This window comes from Hemiscyllium ocellatum, chromosome 4, assembly GCF_020745735.1.
Source record: "Hemiscyllium ocellatum isolate sHemOce1 chromosome 4, sHemOce1.pat.X.cur, whole genome shotgun sequence".
Lineage (NCBI taxonomy): Eukaryota > Metazoa > Chordata > Chondrichthyes > Orectolobiformes > Hemiscylliidae > Hemiscyllium > Hemiscyllium ocellatum.
In genome coordinates, this window is record NC_083404.1 from 47,278,364 (window position 1) to 47,301,634 (window position 23,271).

Below are 23,271 nucleotides of genomic sequence, written 5' to 3' on the forward strand. Positions count from 1 at the left end.
ATCTTGGACTGGATATTGTGCAATGAGAAAGGAGTATTGGTAATGTATTTGAGAGATCCCTTGGAGGCAGGTAAGCAACCATAATATGATAGAATTCTTCATCAAGATGGGGAGTGCAGTAGTGGATCTGAGACGAGGCACTGGCCAACATCCAAAGAGCAAATGGCTGAACTACAAGAATTGCTTATCTCTGTCTGGCACAAGAGGGCAAAGAAGTAAGTGGCTAAAGCATAGTCTGCAAGCGAAGTTAGTGATTGTATGCTTTGTTTGCATCTAATACTATTTGCTGAGAAAGAAGTGACCAGAATGAGTATTGGGAACAGTGTAGAAGTCAGGAAAGGAGGATCTAGGAATTGATTAATAAGGAGAAAATATGAGTATGAGAATAAGCACTTTAAATTGACTTAAAGTTTCTATAGAAATGCAAAGCAAAAAGGTTGGCAAAAACTAATCTAGTCCTTTATAGTCAACCGTGAATTTATGGTGGGCAACAAAGAAATGACTGACAAACTAAATTCATACTTTGCTTCTGCCTTCACAAAGGAGAACAGTAATAACATTACCAGAAATGATGGCTTTAGAGGGGAGGAACTGAAGTAAACTCTATTTGAAAATAAATTGTGCTGGAGAAATTGACAGGATTGAAGACTAATAATTCCCCAAAGCCCGACAACCTATGTTCCAGAGTACTTAATTGGGCTTAGAAATAGTGGATGCATTGGTGGTCATCCTCTAACATTCTTTAGAGTGTGAAGCATTTCCTATAGGGTGGGGTGCAGGGAATACCTAATGGAACCCCACTATTTCAAAAGCGAGATAGAGAGAAAGCAGAATTATAGGTCAGTGAGTTTGATGTCAATAGTGAGGAAGATGCTAATACATTTTATAGCAGAGCACTGAGAGAAGTGGTAGAATCAGACCCAGTCAGCTTGGACTTACACCAAGGAAATCATGTTTAACAGATCGACTGGAATTCTTCAACTGCTAAGGAGAGTGTAACAACTCACCTGCCGAATCAACCATCCCTGAAAATGGATGGCGTTGGAGTGTCGGGCCCATACCCTGTTTCGCTGGCAATGCAGAGCCCACGTGGGCTATGCCACGACGGGTAGCAGGGTCGCTGCTATGAACATGGAAGCCTAGGGATTGGGCCCGGGTGGAGCTGCTGCAGACATTGGTGGTAGTAGCAAGTATTCAGTTGAAAATTTTGAAGGCTGAAGTGGGGAAGGGTTCCATATGAACAGCAGTTGAACGTGGGTCAGTTGGTCCTAAGAGAGAGGCTAGTGCATTCTAAAGGGACGGGCGATGGCCTCCTTTGCCCTCAGCCAATTGAAAGGGAATCTGGTTCAGAGCCCTGAATCCGGAATGGCAGAGGTGAGTGCCTCAGTGTGCCCAGTGTAGTAATGCAGACGATCCTGGAGAATCCGACGGGAGCAGGGCACCCTGGAATGGACTCAACCCGAGAGAGCGGCCCGGGGATTGAAAAACATTGTGGTTCCGGCAGCATCTGGTGAGCTCTCGCTGACCCATGAAAATCTAGGGGCAATGGTGTAAATCTCGCGCCAGGCCGTACCCATATCTGCAGCAGGTCTCCAAGGTGACCTGCCTTTGTCATGGTAGAGCAATGTAGGTAAGGGAAGTTGGCAAATCAGATCCGTAACTTTGGGATAAGGATTGTCTCTAAGAGCTGAGTTGTTTGGGCTGGGGTGTGAAGCGAGGCTGGGCATGTACCGCAGCTGGACGAGGTGCCGCTTGGGAGGTACTGTTGCGGCTGTACAGGGCAATGGTTAGGCTAGTTTGGAACATTGCATGCAATTCTGGTCTCCTTCCTATCGGAAGGATGCTGTGAAACTTGTAAATTCTCTGTGAACCCTTTCAAGGATGTTGCCAGGGTTGGAGGATTTGAGCTATAGGCGAGTGCTGTCCTCCCTGGAGCGTCGGAGGCTGAGGGGTGACCTTGCATAGGTTTATAAAATCATGAAGGGCATGGCAAGGATAAATAGACACAGTTTTTGCCCTGAGTGACAAAATCTGGAACTAGAGGGCATAGGTTTAGGGTGAGAGGAGAAAGATATAAAAGAGACCTAAAGGGCAACTTGTTCACGCAGACGATGGTACGTGTGTGGAATGGGCTGCCAGAAGAAGTGGTGGAGGCTGGTACAATTGCAACATTGAAGAGGCACTTGGATGGGTATATGAATAGGAAGGGTTTGGAGGGATATGGGCCGGGTGCTGGCATGTGGGACTAGATTGGGTTGGGATATCTGGTCGGCATGGACAAGTTGGACCGAAGGGTCTGTTTCTGTGCTGTATATCTCTATGACTAGTACAGTCAAAGAGGTGAGCCAGTGATTGGTATGGAATTTCAGAAGACTTCTGAGAAGCTCCCACAGAGAGATTACTATACAAAAGTAAAACAACTGGGAGTGGGGTAACATTTTTTAAAATGGATAGAAAATTGGTTAGCAGACAGAACAGTAGGAGCAGGTGGGTCTTTTTCTGAATGGCAGGTAGGGATCAATGGAGTATCACAGGGGTCGGTACTAGGACCTCAGCTATTCACAATATATGCTAATTGCTTAGGTGAGGGAACTGAATGTAAGATCTCAAAATTTGCACGTGACAAAACTGGGTGGCAGGGTGAGCTGTGAGGCGTATACAGAGATGATGCAGTGTGATTTGGACAGGCTAGATAAGTGGGCAAATGCATGAGGGGTGGGGGGTGTACAAAACCTATAAAATTTTAACTGGACTTCAACAGGTTTGATAATAGGAAGGTTGTTTCCAATGGTGGAGGAGTCTAGACTAGAGGTGATAATTTAAGGTTAAGGACTGAGCTGAGAAATTTCTTCACTGAGTGGTGACTCTGTGGAATTCACAGAAAGATGTTGAGGCTAAAACATTGTGCTATCAAGAAAGAGGTAGCTATAGTTCTTGTGGCTCAAGGGATTTGCGAATGTGCAAGAATAAGGTATTGAGTTTGATGATCAGCCATAATGGTAACAAAGGCTTGAGGGGTCGAATGGCTATTCCTATCTTGTGTTTGAGTCAGCTGTCAGAATAGGAGAAACAAATTTAACAGTGTTAATTTGGGTCTGCTGTGTGAATGCTGACTTCAGTGTTATCTAAAGAAGTCTTGAATGAAAGCAAAAAACAAAAATCAGAGGAGTTTCTGCTTCTAAGCAGGAAATAGTTGGTTCAAATGCTTCAAATTAACCTTCAAACTTTGTCCTATTTAGTATCAGTGAGGTCAAAATACCAAGCTTGTGGGTATAAAAAAGCCCTGACATTATTCTCCCCAACTATCACTTGGATGATCATCAACGGCCACATTCTCTGCAAGCCATTGACTTAGCTGTTTTCTGTTGGCAAGAATGTGGTTCACTTTTTGTTTCTGGCAGTATGTGATAACCCTTTTTACTGTGTAGCATTTCCTGTATCCATCTATTTTTAAGATCTCTATGCTTTTCTGGTTCCTTGAGGATGAAGTTTGGGATATTTTCACATGAGAATTTTTATGTACGGTTTTTAATGAAAATGTTTCCATGTGTGTTTTGTTCATGGTAAGGAGAAGCAGACACAAGAACCCTCAGGAAATATTCCATGGAATCTACTTGGTCATTTGCCATGCACTACCGACAATTGCTGTTTCACAGCTTGAAGGAACTATTCAAATAAGAGGACAGCATGTTCTGTAAATGGGAGAACAAACTGTGACTTTTAGTGCGAAAATGTCTTGTTGAGCCCAGTTAGTTTGCAAGCATATTTTAATTAGACAAGTTGAAGCAACTTGTAAACAACTGAAAATGTTAAACACTCGAAATTTACTTTTCTTGAATGTTAGCATGATACAATTATCCATAAATATGATGATCCTCTTTGAGAATAATTACGTCCTTTCACATCCATTTTCGTAAAATACTTTGTAATTTTTTGAATGTGTAAAATGTTTAGTTTCTGTCTACAGATGACTTTTCTGGCCTGGAGTTTATTTCACGACTAACAACTAATTTTCATAGGTTTAAGTTTGTGAGACTTGTTTGGCTGATATTTTTAATTTATTGCAGTACTGTGGTTCTTAATTGGTACCGTACATAATACCCGAAAACAAAACTTGATTTAGGAATACTTTGCTATGTTTTTGTCTCCTTTTTAATGGAAAGAATAATGTGAAAGCAGAAATAGGCCACTTGAGTCTACCATTCAGTGAGGTTGCAGCTGGTCTGATAATTCTCAGCTCTATTTTCCTGTCTTTTCCCATAACCCTTTATTCCCTTAATAATTAAAAATGTTTTAGCCCTGCACATACTTAACAGCCAAGTGTCTGCATCCTCTGGAGTTAAAGTTCCACAGATTTTCTGCTGTCAGAAGAAAATACTCCTCATCTGTCTTCAGTGGGTGACCATTTCTGAGATTATGCTTTTGGTCCGAGACACTACCCTTTTTCTCACTCATCTACCACCTACCACCACCTGCACATGTACAGACACAAATATGGGGAGACAAGCTCTCAGCATCTATCTGTCAAGCTCCAACATCTTTCAAAGAGATCTCCTCTCGTTTTTCAAACTCCAATGAATACAGACCCAGTATATTTGATTATAAAATTCCTCCATATCCAGGATCAACCTAGTAAGCCTTCAGTGAACTGCCTACAATGCCAATATAGGTAATGAGACCAAAACTTCTCCATTCTAGTTGTGGTCCAACTAGTGCCTTTTATGGTTTAGTAAGACTTTATTTGTATACTACATTCCCTTTGAAATAAAGGAAAGATCCATTTGCCTTCCCTATTATCTGCTAAACTTGGATGCTAGCTTCTTGTGATTTATGCCTCCAAATCAATGTACTGCAGTCTTTTGTCATTTAAATAATGCTCTCCTGTTCCTGCCATAATGCATAACCCTATTATATTCCATTGCCAAGTTATTGCTCGCTCACTCATGCTGTTTCATATCCATTTGTGGGCTCTATATCATTCTCACCACTTGCCTTCATACTTGGTTTATGGCATCTGCAAATTTAGCTCTAATACTTGCAGTTCCCTCATCTTGTAGTAAAACAAAAGGTTGGACATGGGATTTGGGTATTGCTGACTAGGTGAGTATTTCTTGCTCATCTCTAATTGCCTGGATGGCAGTTGAGAGTCAGCCACATTGCTGTAGTCACATGTAGGCTAAACAAAATGAAGATGGTAGATTTGCTTCCCTAAACTTTGGCAATTCACTATCTATAGGTTGTCATTGTGAATGTAACCACCATTCATTTCAATTTTTTTCCTCTTTGTTAGCTAATCTGCTATCTATGCCAATATATTACTGCATATCATGGGCTCTTATTTTATGAAGTAGCCTTACAAGTAATTAGGGCCTTTAGAAGCATAAGAAATAGATGCAAGAATAAACTCTGTGGCATATCTAAACTTGCTCCACCATTTTTTGGGATCATGACTGATCCGATCCTCCTCGCGTCCATTTTGCTGCCCTGTCCCTGTAACCCTTGATTTCTATACTGACCAAGAATCTAGCTCAGCTGTAAATATCTGTGAGGACTCTACCCCCAGAGCTCTGTGACCAGGAGTTTCAAAGACTCCCAACCCTCTGAAATTCCTCTTCAAAAGGTTATTAACTTTATCTAATGTCTTTTGGCAATCCAAATATATTACATCAGCTGGTTCCCCTTTATTTATCCTACTTGTTACTACCTCAGAATTTTAATAAATTTGTCAGGCACGGTTTCCCCTTGTTGAAGCTATGGTGATGCTCCTTGATTATTATGTACTCCTAAATGCTCTACTATTACATGCTTCATAACAAACTGTGTAATATTTTCCTAATAATAGATGTCAAGTTAACTGTTTCCTTCCCTTTTTTTGAATAAATATTTTACATGAGCAACTTTTCAATTCTCCAGGGCTTATCCAAAATCTAAAAATTAGAAGTAAAAAGAGCTTTACAGCATGGAAACAAACCCTTCGGTCCAACTCATCCATGCCTACCAGATATCCTAAATATATCTTGTCCCGTTTGTCAGCATTTGGCCCATATCCATCTAAATCCTTCCTATTCATATATCTACAAATGTGTTGCTGGTCAAAGCACAGCAGGTTAGGCAGCATCTCAGGAATAGAGAATTCGACGTTTCGAGCATAAGCCCTTCATCAGGAATAAGAGAGAGAGAGCCAAGCCGGCTGAGATAAAAGGTAGGGAGGAGGGACTAGGGGGAGGGGCGATGGAGGTGGGATAGGTGGAAGGAGGTCAAGGTGAGGGTGATAGGCCGGAGTGGGGTGGGGGCGGAGAGGTCAGGAAGAGGATTGCAGGTTAGGAGGGCGGTGCTGAGTTGAGGGAACCGACTGAGACAAGGTGGGGGGAGGGGAAATGAGGAAGCTGGAGAAATCTGAATTCATACCTTGTGGTTGGAGGGTTCCCAGGCGGAAGATGAGGCGCTCCTCCTCCAGCCGTCGTGTAGTTGTGTTCTGCCGGTGGAGGAGTCCAAGGACCTGCATGTCCTCGGTGGAGTGGGAGGGGGAGTTAAAGTGTTGAGCCACGGGGTGATTGGGTTGGTTGGTTCGGGCGGCCCAGAGGTGTTCTCTGAAGCGTTCCGCAAGTAAGCGGCCTGTCTCACCAATATATCTATCCAAATGTCTTTTAAATGTTGTAATTGTACCAGCCCCCACCACTTCCTCGTGCAGCTTATTACATCCATGTATCATCATCATCATGGTATGAAAAGGTTGTCGCTTGAGTCCGTTCTAAATCTTTCCCCTTTCACCTTTTTAAACCTGTGCCCTCTAGTTTTGGATTCTCCCACCCCGGGGAAAAGACCTTGGCTATTCACCCTATCCATGCCCCTCTTGATTTTATAAACTTCTACAAAGTCACCCCTCGGCCTCTAACGCTCCAGGGAAAATAGGCCTAGCCTGTCCGTTATTCTTGGAAGATTACTACAAGTGTATCCATTATCTGTAGGTGCTGCTTTTCATATCCTAGGGCTCATCAGATCAGGTCCAGGGGATTTGCTAATCTTCAGTCCCATTAGTTTCCCCTGTATTTTTTTTCTCTGAGAATAGTTACTGTTTATTTCCTCCCCGTCTCTCCTCCTTTGCCCTTGTTAATTTAGTACTTCTGGAATGCTCTTAGTGTACTCTGTTGTGAAGACTGATGCAAAGTATATATTTACCTACTCTGCCATTTCCTGGTTCTCCATTTTTATTTCCCTCTCCTTTATTCTCCAAGGAAGCTTTGTTCACTCTGGCATCTCTCTTCCTTTTCAAGTATTTGGTGAAAAAAACATTATTTTCTTTTTCTTTAACATGATTTCACAAAATTTGCGAAGTTAACTTTTTGAAAAGCAAAATAATTACTAAATCAAGAAGACACAGAAAATACCCACTATGAAAGTCAAATTCACTTTGGAAATATGGTTTGAAAACCTGCTGCAAAAGCTTCACTTTCTAACCAAACTCTCAAACCCATGTTGAAAACCTGATTTGTCAACTGCAGGTTGCTTCTTTGCTTGGTCAGTGAAAATGATCTACATCAAGTACTGTCTTGTCTTTAGTGCAGACGAGGGTGAATGTACTCCTTGTGATCTAAGAGTTAACATGTTAATGGTTTGATTTAGAAATGTTTTCCACAATGTTATGGTGCCTTTTACTATGATATAACACACTTTACATTCAGTATTCGTTGCTCATTAGGGAGTCAGGCAAGCACAGTATAATCCTGAATATCTTCTCTGACATTGTTCTGTAATCCATTCTGTTCCTGTGCAGGACATCAGCTAAGCCTAGACATTCTCTTGTTTGGCACTTAATGGGACTCTCCAATAGGAGACGAGGAGAGGTCACCGTTTCCTCCCACCCTACTACAATTTACCAACTAACATACTTAAGTTTGAAGTGATCAAGCTTTGAAGTTGACCCTCTAGCACCGCATGGCTTCAGAACCACATTATGCAATGTGTGTGTGCCCTCTGATAAGCCCTTGTTTGAAATAATGAAGTCGAGCTGTTTCTTTTTAAAAAAGGCCAGTGTATGATTTTTAGCATCCTGTTTTTTTTTGTGCTTTGGGCATTTCATGTTTACACATTTTTTTGACACCTTTGCTTATAATCACCTTTGGATTGAAATAAGCCTTATAGGTTTTTAATGACTTTTAAGTATGTACAGCAAAAGTTTGACTTTTAAATTTAAAATTTGTTAATGATGTTCCTGTTTTTCAAAAATCACCATTAATGAGCAATGCCTGTTTCATTGGTACTATGAGAATTCATGAATAATGTATTTTATCAGTAAAAAGGAATTTATAAGTTTCCATTAAAGTCAGCAGTCCTTAACTCCTAATCTGGATAGTCACTAATGAGCAAAGTTGACTGAACTACTGAAATTTGCTTTCTCTCTCTACATAATTCTGGTAAAAGGTTGAACTTCTTTTAATCTTATATTCTGAAGTGACACATCAACTGCTGTTTTAGATGTGTAGTAACATTTTAGATGCTTTGCTTTTTCATTTCCCTCTAGGATTATTTGAGTTATGAATAGCGCATCTGAAATAAAATGATTTTATCGGAGTGATGCAGTGTCAAGATTGATAATAGCTTTGATTGATGGAAATAATTCTTACAGAATCTGTCCAATGATTTTGTCCTCTGCTTTTCAAAGCATCTATCACAACAATTTGCTTGCACACATGCCCGTTGGTGCTGAGAGCAATGTGAGAATCCTGCTTGAGCTAAAGCCTATCCAAGCCAGTAGTAGATATTTTCTAATCAACCTGTTGATTAGATCTTATGACACATCCCTGGAGTAACTGAGACTCTAACTTGGGCCTTGTGGCTTAAAGGTAGGGACATGACGATAGTGATATTGCCACATCTTCTACATGTGATACACTGCTCTATACATTTGTGTAGTGGGAAGGAATAACATCTCACTTTTCTTATTGACTCTTTGAGGATCATGGAACTTGTCTGTACTTTAGAATTCTGCTATAATTATGGGAAAGATCTTTTAAGATAACTGCTTCAACATGATCCAAACACATTGCTACATTTTTATATGAACTAATTGCATCTGCCATCTTGATTTGTGACCCAACTGAATTTGTAGCTATTGTGAAACACACATTGTTAAAATCATTGAAGTTACCCATTGTTTAGTGAGTCGAATCCCAGCCAGGAATTGTCACTGTGGAGCCAGGGCAGTGGTTAACAGCTCCCAAAGTGTATGTTTTGACTTGTGGAATTACTGCTTTTGTCCTGTCCTTGTGGAACTGCTAAACCTAAGTGTCATGGCAAGGAGGCAACAAGTTTACAAGCAGCAACTGTGTGCCATAAGTAGCTTTAAAATAATGTGAATGAGGTTTTGGTAGTTTTATAGCCCTGGGTGTGCAATTCCATCTTGGAACTTGAGACAAAATAAACACTATATAAAAAATATAGTTGTTTTATGAAGGGGAAATAAAATGTTTCATGTTGTCCAAGTTTTCAGTAGTGATAAGAAAATAATGTATCTGAATAATTGTAATTTTTCAATCTTCATGGCATTGACCTAATTTGTTGATCCCTGATCATTGATAGATTATAATAAGGGGAATTCACCATCACATTTAGGTCCTGATGTGGGACATTTCCATGGGACATCTGTCACCTGGGTTTTGGGGATGGATTGGAATTAATTACAAGTTGGAAAAAAAACTGCCTCAAAGGACCCCAAGTTCTTAGTATATTAGAGTACTGTGTTAGACAATAAGTTAAAGTCATTGGCCTGTGGAGATAATTTTTTATTCTTGTACACATTTACACATGCAGCGGTAAGGCACCAATGAGGAAAAGTTTTCTTGAGTTTTCTTTATACCTTGTATTTCTCTATGACATGCCTATTCTCAGCAGATGGCAATGGGAGAAAGTCACTTTGGCTTGAACATACCTTGAAATCAGTGATCGGCTTCAATTTTACATTGTTTCAACTAATGTTTGTGCAAGAAAATGTGGACAAACGTTCCTTTGTCTGAGGGATAAGTCTTGGTGGGAATTCAAATGCACAAATCAAATCAAGGGATCTTTAAGTGATCCCTTTGCTAGCCTTTAGCTACTCTAGGTTGACTGAACATTCTCAAAAACAAGTAATGACAAAATATTACAAAGAATGTGAATTCTACCGTTGCATGTATTCCTTGCATCTGTTATATTGATTAAACCATACAAATAAATGCATTTCATTAAAGGTTAGTGCATATTGGACAAGTAAGCCATTTTAACTAAAATAAGAAATGACAGGAATAATTCACCAAGTAAGTGGAGAGAAAGTTAACCTTTCAGATCAATGACATTTCATCAGAAGTATGAAACATTAACTTGGTTTCTTAATTTACAAATTATGTCCGCACTACTGAGCATTTCCAGAGTGTGTTGCTTTTATTTCAGGTTTCCAACAATGGCAGTATTTTGATTTTGTATGCCATTTTAACAATCTGTTAATCCTTTAAATGAATGTGTTACATTCAGTAGATATTAATTGTGCTAGATTAACCTTTTTTCTATTTCTGAACACAGATATCAAGTAGAAGATGAGTCATCAAGTTTAGATGAGATGCCATTGATGATGTCAGAAGAAGGCTTTGAAAATGATGAGAGTGACTATCACACATTACCAAGAGCGAGAATTAATCAGAAGAAACGAGGACTAGGCTGGTTTGTATTCGGTGGATGGAAATTACTTTGTACAAGGTAAAGTTATTTATTAAAATCTGCAGTGCAAGTCAGTAATGCCATGAGATGTGGTTTCATTGATTTAACTTGAAAATACTGTGTTTTGGTTGTCATTTTTTTTTGTGTAGCACATTGATGTATCACTATGATGCTGTAAAATAATCACAAGCGGATCTTTCCAGTCCCTAGAACCCTTTTACTTTTTATCTATGCTGTTAGGGGTACTTTGAACATGTTATGACCGATCATCTGTCCTGGATTAGAATGATGGAACACATATGTTAAAATGTTGAAGTTTGGACTTGGAGCAGAGTAAATGCATGTGATTGTGGTTGGAATTAATGATTGTTAAATTCTGCTTTAGTAGTTTAAGGGCTCAGTACCTCTGGGCTAGCAAGTCCCACCTGCCCTGTGTATGTGTCATAATAAGTCCAAATAAGTTAATAGTATTTTAAAAAATCTATTGGACAAGTGGATGAAGAAAAACAAGAATATTTGAAAAAGGGTGGGGATATGGGAAGTATGACTCCTGCTTGTAAGGAGGATAAATACCATATCAGACTGATTGGGCTTAAGAATGTTTGTGTCATAATTTCTTGTCAAGACTGATGATCAGAAAAAAGGAATGGATACTGACTGTAATCCCTCTGAGCCGAAAACAAGGAAGGCATATTAGGAGGGTCGAAATTCATTTAAAGAAAAAGTGAATGACAGTGCATATGACTTGGAGACTTCAAACTTGATACTCTTGGATTAGTGCAATCGTTTTCATATTAAACTTTTGGCATTCTGAATGTTTTAACTTTGACTTGAAAGTCAAACATCTATGTTAAAGATCTCTTGAGTTTTATACTATTTGCTTCGTAAACATTTCACTGCATTATTTGTTGTAACATGTTTAATGCTTGTGTATTTTTTTTTGGAAAAAGTAGAAAAATCAAAGCACGGTACAGCACAGGAACAGGCCCTTTGACTCACCAAGACTGCATTGATACATGATGCCTTTTTAAACTTAAAAACCTTTTGTCTCTGGGCTGTCCATATGCTTTTATTTCATGACTATTCATATATCTGTCAAGATGCCTCTGAAATATTGTTGTATCTGCTGCCTCCACCACCTCTGGCAGTGCATTACAAGCATGTGCAACATTCTGTTTTTAAAAGCAAAACACTTGCCTCTTTCATTTCCTTTAAACGTTCTCCCTTTAACCTTAAATCTATGTTCCCCAGTAATTGACATTTTTACCATGGGCTGACCATCCGTTCTATCCATGCCTATGATAATTCTGTACAATTCTATCAGGTCGTCCCTCATCTTTCAGTGCTCAAGTGAGAACAAACTAAGTTTGTCCAATCTCTTCTCAGATAATTTTCTCCAAACTAGAAAACATCCAAGTAAACTGTTTCTGTACCCTCTCCAAAGCCATTACGTTCCCTCTGGTAGTGTGACGACCAGAACTGGACACAATATTCCAAATGTGGAATAACTAAAGTCATTTACAATTGCAACATGAGTTGCCAATTTTTCTTCATCCACTCTTTGTCCTCACCAATGAAAGCAAGCATGACCACCTTATCCACTTGTATTGCTACTTTTTGGGAACTCTGGATGTATAAACCTAGATTCCTCTGTATGTCGATGCGACAAAGAGTTCTGTTGACTTACTGTATATATCCCTTCTGCATCATAGAGTCATAGAGATGTACAGCATGGAAACAGACCCTTCAGTCCAACCTGTCCATGCCGACCAGATATCCCAACCCAAACAAGTTGCACCTGCCAGCACCTGACCCACATCCTTCCAAATTCTTCCTATTCATATACCCATCCAAATGCCTCTTAAGTGTTGCTATTGTACCAGCCTCTGCCACATCCTCTGGCAGCTCATTCCATACACTTACCACCCTCTGTGTGAAAAGTTGCCCCTTAGGTCTCATTTATATCTTCCCCTATCACCCTAAACCTATGCCCTCTAGTTCTGGACACTCTGACCCCAGGGAAAAGACTTAGTCTATTTATCCTATCCATGCCGCTCATAAATTTGTAAACCTCTATAAGGTCAGCCCTCAGCCTCCGACACTCCAGGGAAAACAGCCCCAGCCTGTTCAGCCTCTACCTGTAGCTCAAATTCTCCAACCCTGGCAACATCCTTGTAAACCTTTTCTGAGCCCTTTCAAGTTTCACAGCATCTTTCCGATAGGAAGGAGACCAGAATTGCACACAATATTCCAACCGTATACTAAGCAATGTCCTGTACAGCCACAACATGACCTCCCAACTTCTGTAAAAAATGAGGTCTGCAGATGCTGGAGATCACAGCTGAAAATGTGTTGCTGGTTAAAGCACAGCAGGTCAGGCAGCATCTCAGGAATAGAGAATTCGACGTTTCGAGCATAAGCCCTTCATCAGGAAGGATGAAGGGCTTATGCTCGAAACGTCGTATTCCCTATTCCTGAGATGCTGCCTGACCTGCTGTGCTTTAACCAGCAACACATTTTCAGCTCCCAACTTCTGTACTCAATACTCTGATCGATAAAGGAAAGCATACCAAACGCCTCCTTCATTATCCTATCTACCTGCGACTCCACTTTCAAGGAGCTGTAAACCTGCACTCCAAGATCTCTTTGTTCAGCAACATTCCCTAGGACCTTACCATTAAGTGTATAAGTCATGCTAAGATTTGCTTTCTCAAAATGCAGCACCTTGCATTTATCTGAATTAAACTCCATCTGCCACTTCTCAGCCCATTGGCCCATCTGGTCCAGATCCTGTTGTAATCTGAGGTAACCCTCTTCGCTATCCACTACACCTCCAATTTTGGTGTCATCTGTAAACTTACTAATTGTACCTCTTATGCTCACATCCAAATCATTTATGTCAATGACAAAAAGTAGAGGACCCACCACTGATCCCTGTGGCACTCCACTGGTCACAGGCCTCCAGTCTGAAAAACAACCCTCTACCACCACCCTCTGTCTTCTACCTTTGAGCCAGTTCTATATCCAAAAAAACTAGTTCTCCCTGTATTCCAGGAGATCTAATCTTGCTAATCAGTCTCCCATGGGGAACCTTGTTGAACGCCTTACTGAAGTCCATATAGATCACATCAACTGTTTTGCCCTCATGAATCATCTTTGTTACTTCATCAAAAAACTCAATCAAGTTTGTGAGACATGATTTCCCACGCACAAAGCCATGTTGACTATCCCTAATCAGTCCTTGCCTTTCCAAATACATGTACATCCTGTCCCTCAGGATTCCCTCCAACAACTTGCCCACCACCAAGGTCAGGCTCACTGGTCTATAGTTCCCTGGCTTGTCCTTAGCACCCATCTTAAACAGTGGGGCCACGTTTGCCAACCTCCAGTCTTTCGGCACTTCACTTGTGACTATCGATGATACAAATGCCTCAGCAAGAGGCTCAGCAGTCACTTCTCTAGCTTCCCACAGAGTTCTAGGGTACACATGATAGGGTCCTGGGGATTTACCCACCTTCAACCGTTTCAAGACATCCAGCACTTCCTCCTCTGTAATTTGGACATTTTGCAAGATGTCACCATCTATTTCCCTACAAACTATATCTTCCATATCCTTTACTGATGCAAAATATTCATTTAGTATCTCTCCCATTTTTTGTGGCTCCACACAAAGGCCACCTTGCTGATCTTGGAGGGGCCCTATTCTCTCCCTAGTTACCCTTCTGTCCTTAATATATTTGTAAAAATCTTTGGATTCTCCTTAATTCTATTTGCCAAAGCTATCTCATATCCCTGTTTTGCCCTCCTGATTTCCCTCTTAAGTATACTCCTACTTTCTTTATACTCTTCTAAGGATTCACTTGATCTATCCTGTCTGTACCTGACCTTTGCTTCCTTCTTTTTCTTAACCAAACCCTCAATGTCTTTAGTCATCCAGCATTCCCTATACCTATCAGTCTTCACTTTCACCCTGACAGGAATATACTTTCTCTGGATTCTTGCTATCTCATTTCTGAAGGCTTCCCATTTTCCAGCTGTCCCTTTATCTGCGAACATCTGCCTCCAATCAACTTTTGAAAGTTCTTGCCTAATATCATTAAAATTAGCCTTTCTCCAATTTAGAACTTCAACTTTTTAGATCTGGTCTATCCTTTTTCATCACTATTTTAAAACGAATAGAATTATGGTAGCTGGCCCCAAAGTGCTCCCCACTGACACCTCAGTCACTTGCCCTGCCTTATTTCCCAAGAGTAGGTCAAGCTTTGCACCTGCTCTAGTAGGTACATCCACATACTGAATCAGAAAATTGTCTTATACACACTTAAGAAATTCCTCTCCATCTAAACCTTTAACACTTTGGCAGTTCCTGTTGATGTTTGGAAAGTTAAAATCCCCTACCATAACCACCGTATTATTCTTACAGATAGCTGAGTGAGTCATAGAGATGTACAGCATGGAAACAGAGCCTTCGGTCCAACTCGTCCATGCCGACCAGCTATCCCAACCCAATCTAGTCCCACCTGCCAGCACCCGGCCCATATCCCTCCAAACCGTTCCTATTCATATACCCATCCAAATGCCTCTTAAATGTTGCAGTTGTACCAGCCTCCACCACTTCCTCTGCCAGCTCATTCCATACATGTACCACCCTCTGTGCAAATGTTGCCCTGTAGGTCTCTTTTATATCTTTCCCCTCTCACCCTAAACCTATGCCCTCTAGTTCTGGACTCCCCAACCCCAGCAAAAGACTTTGCCTGTTTACCCTATCCATGCCCCTCATAATTTTATAAACCTCTATAAGGTCACCCCTCAGCCTCCGATGCTCCAGGGAAAACCGGCCCAGTCTGTTCACTGTCTCCCCATAGCTCAAATCCTCCAACCCTGGCAACATCCTTGTAAATCTTTTCTGAAACCTTGCAAGTTTCACAACATCTTTCCAATAGGAAAGAGACCAGAATTGCACGCAATATTCCAACAGTGGCCTAACCAACGTCCTGTACAGCTGCAACATGACCTCCCAACTCCTTTACTCAATACTCTGAGCAATAAAGGAAAGCATACCAAACACCGCCTTCACTATCCTATCTACCTGTGCCTCAACTTTCAAGGAGCTATGAACCGGCACTCCAAGGTCTTTGTGTTCAGCAACACTCTCTAGGACCTTACCATGAAGTGTATAAGTCCTGCTAAGATTTGCTTTTCCAAAATGCAGCACCTCTCATTTATCTGAATTAAACTCCATCTGCCCATTGGCCCATCTGGTCCAGATCCTGTTGTAATCTGCGGTAACCCTCTTTGCTGTCCACTGCTCATCCAATTTTAGTGTCATCTGCAAAAGTACTAACTGTACCTCCTATGCTCGCATCCAAATCATTTATGTAAATGACAAAAAGTAGAGGACCCAGCACTGATCCTTATGGCACTCCACTGGTCACAGGCCTCCAGTGTGAAAAACAACCCTCCTCCACCACCACCACCCTCTGTCTTCTCCCTTTTGAGCCAGTTCTGTATCCAAATGGCTAGTTCTCCCTGTATTCCATGAGATCAAACCTTGCTAATCAGTCTCCCATGGGGAACTTGGTCGAACACCTTACTAAAGTCCATATGGATCACATCTACTGCTCTGCCCTCATCAATCTTCTTTGTTACTTCTTCAAAAAAACTCAGTCAAGTTTGTGAGAAATGATTTCCCACGCACAAAGCCATGTTGACTATCCCTAATCAGTCCTTGTCTTTCCAAACACATGTACATCCTATCCCTCAGGATTCCCTCCAACAACTTGCCCACCACCAATGTCACACTCACTGGTCTATAGTTTCCTGGCTTGTCTTTATCACCCTTCTTAAACAGTGGCACCACGTTACCCAACCTCCAGTCTTCTGGCACCTCACCTGTGACTATTGGTGATACAAATATCTCAGCAAGAGGCCCAGCAGTCACTTCTCTAGCTTCCCACAGAGTTCTAGGATACACCTGATCAGGTCCTGGGGATTCATCCACTTTCATGTGTTTCAAGACATCCAGCACTTCCTCCTCTGTAATCTGGACATTTTGCAATATGTCACCATCTATTTCCCTACAGTCTATATCTTCCATATCCTTTTCCACAGTAAATACTGATGCAAAATACTCATTTAGTATCACCCCCATTTTCTGTGGCGCCACACTCCATCCAAGTCTCTAGCCTATCCATTATTCTGATATATCCTCCAGCAATGCTCCTCACTGTCCGTGGCTGCCCCAGTTTTTGTTGTTGCAAACTTATGACCTTCATTCTTCTCCAATAATGTAACTGTGTGTGTGTGTGTGTGTATATGTGATATATTACAAACAGCAGAGATCCGTGTAGAGCACCATTGGTCACGGATTTCCAATCTAACAAACATTCGTTCACCACCACTGTCTTTTATGACCTAAGTTAATTTTGTATCTACTTTGCCAGCTCATCGTGGCTCTCATGTGTCTTCACCTTTTGTTAGTCTGCCATGAGAGACTTTGTCAAAGACCTTACCAAAGTCCATATAGACAACATCTATCATCCTGCCTTCACTCATCATCTTTGTGACTTTCTCAAAACATCCAATCAAGATCGTGACCCATGACCTTCCCCAAACAATGCCATACTGCTAATAAGTCCATTTTTTTGAATGTGAGTAAATCCTATCCCTAAGAATCTTCTCCAGTAATTTCCCTATCACTGATGTAAGGCTGACTGACCTGTCATTTCTTGGATTAACCTTCTTACCCTTCTGAAAGAATGAATTTTGGCTATTCTCTAGTCCTCTGGGATTTTTCTTGTGAGTAAACAGGATGCAATGATTTTGTACAAGACTCCAGCAATTTCCTCATCTGCCTTCCTCAGCATTCTTCTGGGATAAATCTCATCAGGTTCTGGGGACTGGTCTACTTTTAATGCTTTTCAAAGCCACAACATCACTTTTTTTTATATTGACCTGCCCTAGAATATCAATATACCTCTCTGAGACTTACCATTCAATTTGTCCTTATCCTTTGGAAGTACTGATGCAAAGTAGGCATTAAGAACCTCACCCGTTTCCTCACGTTCCATGCAAAAATTCCTTCCTTTTGTCCATGAGTGGACCTATCTTTTCCCTAGCTACCCCTTGCTGCTTATAAATAAAATACTTTGGGATCTTCTGTAATCCTGTTTGCCAGTCATTTCATGGCCCCTTTTCTTTCTCCTGATTCGTTATTAGAGTTCTTTCTAGCTGTCTCTGTATTCTTCAAGGGCTCTGTCTGTCTTCAGTTTCCTTTACTTTATGCCTTCATCTTTCTGACTAAGCTCTCAATTTCTCTTGTCATCCAAGGTTCCTGAATCATGCCATTGTTATCATTTATTTTCACAAGAACGTGTTGGTCCTGAACTCTAGTCAATTGGCCTTTTAAAATATTTGCAAACACCAGATGTGTGTTCACCTTTAAACATCCACCCCCAATTTACATTTCCCAACTCCTGCTAATGTTGTGGTTATTCTTCCCCTCAATTTATTACGTTGCTCTGAGGACTACTGTTATCCTTATCTGTAAGTAACTTAAAACATAAAGAAATGCTCCCTCACTGAACTTCAATCCCCTAGCCAGATTCATTCCTCAATATCCGGGTATCTAGCTTGGCCCCTTCCCTCATTGGGACTATTTACATTTTGTTTAAAAAAAACATCCTGGACACAAGTAACAAATTCCCCACCCTTTCCCCCTACCCCATCCAAGACCCTGATACTAAGCAAGTCCCAGTCAACATAGGGGGCATTGAAATCACACACCACAACAGCCCTGTTGTTTTCTATCATCTGTCCACATACCTGTTCTTCTATCACCCACTGACTGTTGGGAGGCCTGCAGTGCAATCCCATCAGTGATTGCACCCTTCCTATTCCTGAGCTCTACTTATATTGTCTCACTAGATGAGCACTCCAAGATGTTCTCCTTCGAACAGCTGTGACATTCCCTTATCGATAACAGAACTCACCCACCTCTCTATGTTCCCCTCTATCTTGTCTGAAATGTCTTAATCCCTGAACATTCAGCTGCCAGTCTTGTCCTTCTCTCAACCAAGTCACTGTGATAGCTCCAACAACGTAGTTACATGTATTAGTCCAAGCTCCAAGTTCTACCCTAACTGTCATACTCCTGACATTAAAACACATACACCTCAGACCACCAATCCTGCAGCGTTCAGTAATCTCTCCCTGTCCGTTCTTAAACTTAACCTCTGACCTCTTGGTCTTGTTGACCTAATGCTCTGGTTTGTTTGCCTGTGTCACATTAATTTAAACCCTCCTAAGTGGCACTAGCAAACCTCCCTGCCAGGATATTGGTGCCCTTCCTATTTAGGTGCAACCTGTCTTTGTATAGGTCCCACCTGCTCAGAAGATATCCCAATGATTCACATACCTGCAGCCCTCCCTCCTCCATCGCTCTTTAAGCACGTACTTAGGTTAGATTAGATTACTTACAGTGTGGAAACAGGCCCTTCGGCCCAACCAGTCCACACCGACCCTCCGAAGAGCAACCCACCCAGACCCATTCATCCCCTACAGTTCCCCCTTCACCTAACACTGTGGGCAATTTTGCATGGCCAATTCCCCTAACCTGTACATTTTTGGACTGTGGGAGGAAACTGGAGCACCCGGAGGAAACCCACACAGACACTGGGAGAATGTGCAAACTCCACACAGTTGCCTGAGGTGGGAATTTAACCTGGGTCTCTGGTGCTGTGAGGCGGTAGTGCTAACCACTGTGCCGCCCCCTGTACTTAACTATGACATTCCTATACTTAGCCTCACTCCTGCTTGGCGCAGGAAATAATATTGAGTTTACAACCCGGGAGGTCCTGATTTTCAATTTCCTATCTAACTCTGTGAACTAAGTTTGCAGTACTTCGTCTCTTTGCTTGTGTGGTTAGTACCAAAATGGGCTATACTTCTGGCTCCTCACCCTCCCTCTTCAGGAAATCTTGTGCCTGCTCAGAGACATCCTTGACCCTGGGCATTGGGGAGGCAACGCACCATCCTGGAATCTTGCAGCCACAAAAGCACCTCTCTGTGCCCCTAACTAGAGTCTTCTATGACTGCTGCTCGCCATCAACCCTTGCTGCTGTAAAACAGTGCCAGTCTGCTTTCCCTGAGAGGCCCTTCTCCCACCAGCCTCAGACAGTTTTTAAAATAGTGTACCTATTTGAAAGGAGAATGACCACGGGGAACTACTGCATCGTTTGCAAATGCTTACTCGTCTTCCTGGTCACTCAACTGTTCTCTCTCTGTGTCGCCCTTATGGTGGGTCTGACCAGCTTGCTAAACATGTTGTTGTCCACGACATTCTCGCCTCACGGATGCTCCGTAGTAAATCCATCTGCAGCTCCAGGCACACCATTGTGAGAGTATTTAACCTTACCCACTAGTCACAAAACTCAGGTTTCTCATTTCTGCTCTGTACTCCTAGCAGCCTACTGCAACAATTCTGAAGTGACTACAAAAAGTAAGTACTTTATTTGTCTCCACTCAGTCTGCAAACCTGGTTCCTGAGCAGCCAGGCCCATGTTCGTGATCAGCACCTCAGTCCTGGTGACTGAACAGACTTCTCCCAGAATCTTTCTTGGTCCTTCTCACCAGTACTCTTTGTTCAAATCATAGTGTAAATCTGGAGATTTTTATAATTGTAAAAAAACTGTCATTTGACTCTGATTATCATTAATTTAGTTTTGTCTGGTTGTGATTTCAAAAATCCCGATCAAGTGATGGTGCATGTGCTAAAATTTTGCCTCCACTCAAAACTGATCATGGCATTGTGGATTGAGTACTTGCTGTGCATTGAGTTGGTTAAGGAACTTAATGTTAAAATTTTGGCAGATTTTGCACTTAAAGACATGCAAAAGGAGATGCTTGCTGTTAATTTAATTGATTCACACTGCCTTATCATGACCACTTTTAACAGTCTGAAGGTGCAGAGGTCTTAGTGCTCTTTTGAGTTGTTCTTTACTTGATTGAGTAAAGGTTGTACAGAGCGTTTAAGAATTTCAGAATAAGAAAACAAATATTTATTCAGCTTATTCTGTTATGTATGTATGATTTATTAGAATAACTAGTTTATACTTTTTTTGCATACTTGTTGGCCAGTTTGAAATTTGTCAACATTATTCTCCCAACTTTAAAATAAACTAACATTTTAAGTTCATAAAGTAACTGTGGATGAATTGCAGTGGTACTTATGATATCTTGTTGGCTTAGGGCTTTGAGTACATTTGTAGCACGACTGGAGTCCACACGAGTTTGAAATTGCAGGCTAGTCTTAAGATATTATCAGACAACATGTGTTTTCCAATGTTTGGACTCTGCACAGGTATAGTAGAGTAGGCCATTCAGTTATCTCACTTGTTCTACCATTCAGTCGGGATCATGATTAATCTGTATCTAATGTTCACATCCATGTCTTGCCTTGATATCCTTGATTTAACAAATCTATCAATCTTAAATTTAAAATTTCAAGCAAACATGGACCTAAAGAAGTTGGTTCTGGATTTGCGGTGTCCTTCGTTGAAGAAAACACTTGAGTTTGCTGAAATGGCCTTATTTTAGGACTATGTCTCCTTCATCCATAAAAAATAGTTTATCTTTCTACTTTGATCAATCTCTCATTTGATTAGCTTGATAAGATCACTATTTGACTTTTTAAAAATTCGAGACAAAACTATTCAAGTCCAAAAATCAAAATGGAAAATGCCTCAAGTGATGAGGTCTGGTAATTTCTGTGGAATGAGGAATCGAGTTAACTTTTCAGGTTGATGTCTTCTCTGGGAATGTTTCATGGAACAGTTTCAGATATGGCAAAGTAGGTAGGGAGTGGAGGAAAGTACAAATTGGAAGGTTTGTGGGGGATGGAAGGCAGGAGAGACTAAATGGCAAAAGTGATTATGTGTAAGGCAAAAATAGATAGTAATGAAGCAAGGATTGCTTAACCTATACATCCTTAAGCATTCCAAGTTTTGACAAAGGACCATCCAACCTTAAACCAACTTTGCTTTTCATCTTAGACGTAATGAGTATTTTCTGGTTTTTTTTTGGTTTTATTTCAGACTATTAGATATTAAATTGCTCATGTATTAAGTTTATGATTTATGTTAATTCTTGAGGCCTGGTATATTTTAGTGAATCTGCAATGCACTCCATCCCGGGTCAATCATTCATTTGAGGTTTGTGCCCCAAGACTAGCCAAACTCAGCTGGAATTTGACACTATAAACTGAAAAATCTGTTTTATTTTCTCTTGCCATTAAGAAAGTATTCAATTTATTTACACAGTGGCAAACTGAATAATTCCCTGGATGTAGGTTTGCTCGCTGAGCTGGAAGGTTCATTTCCAGACGTTTAGTCACCCTACTAGTAACATCTTCAGTGGGCCTCAGGCGAAGCCTGAGTTCCAGTTGGAACTTTAACAAACATCAACAAACACATCGAGTTGGACCCCATTTACCACCCCCTGAGAAAAGAAACAAGAAGTGACTTCACCACAGGAAATAACATCATATCAGGAAATGACATTGCCAACCCAAACGTAAATAAAAAGCGGGAATTTCGGCAATGCTTTGCCTGAGGCCCACTGAAGATGTTACCTAGTAGGGTGACTAAACGTCTGGAAATGAACCTTCCAGCTCAGTGAGCAAACCTACATCCAGAGCCTCAACCCGAGCTACAAATCTTCTCAAAACTTGCTGAATAATTCCCTATTTTGAACATTATTGGTTTTTTTTTAAACAGTTCCTCATTTCAACTTGAAAATGCAACATTATCCTGGCTTCCTATCCAAGGTATTAGACTACAGTAAATGATGAAAAACTGAAGCCCAGTGATATCCTGAAGGAACTTCAGAAAATGCTTTCAGGAGAAAAAAAATCTTTCATTTCTCTCTCAACTGTCACCGTTGCCTTCCCCTGCTTACCCTTTTCTCCCCCATTCCCTGCTCCATTGTTCTCTTGCCTCCAACCACTCCATTATTGATCTATATGGCAAGGTTGTCTCCTCTTTACATCATGCTCATTTTGACTAGTTTCTTATATGATTATGTGCACACCTGTGCAAACAATATCGGTGGACACGCTTTTATCTTTGAATGTTTTGAGGAAATCAACAATGAGGTTTGTCGTATGTAATGTCTCCTTCTGTATTGATTCTGTGCTGATCATTTGATCTCTGGGCAAGTTCCTAGTGACTGTCATAAATTGTGAGGAAGTAACGAGAATCTAAAACCTGATAAATGATGTGATCTTGTCACAGTAATTACGAATCATTTATAACAATGTTTAAATTGTCTGCTTTATTGTGTGATCCAATAACTGAACAATTACATTGAAGTTCAAGACGGTCTCTTGAGTTTTTATTTGGATCAGATTACAGAATAGCAATTTGGGTGGTTAAATAATTTAATGTACTCAATTCAAAATTTTGTGGCACCATTATTTTCTCATCAAAGGTGTTCATTGCCATTGGGAACATTATTGAAATATCATTGGACTTTGAGAAAACTTTTTTTTTCTGTTAGAAATAATTCTACCTGTTTTTTTTAAAA

At 40.8% G+C, this 23,271-nt stretch overlaps 1 protein-coding gene across 1 annotated transcript in view; it reads left to right on the top strand.

Moving 5' to 3' along the window:
- Positions 1–23,271, top strand: part of atp9b (ATPase phospholipid transporting 9B) — a 351,572-nt gene that overhangs the window by 45,724 nt on the left and 282,577 nt on the right. The window contains exon 2 of the mRNA XM_060823126.1: positions 10,555–10,728. Within this exon, the coding sequence (XP_060679109.1) occupies positions 10,555–10,728 (174 nt within the window). The remainder of the gene's footprint in view (positions 1–10,554; positions 10,729–23,271) is intronic.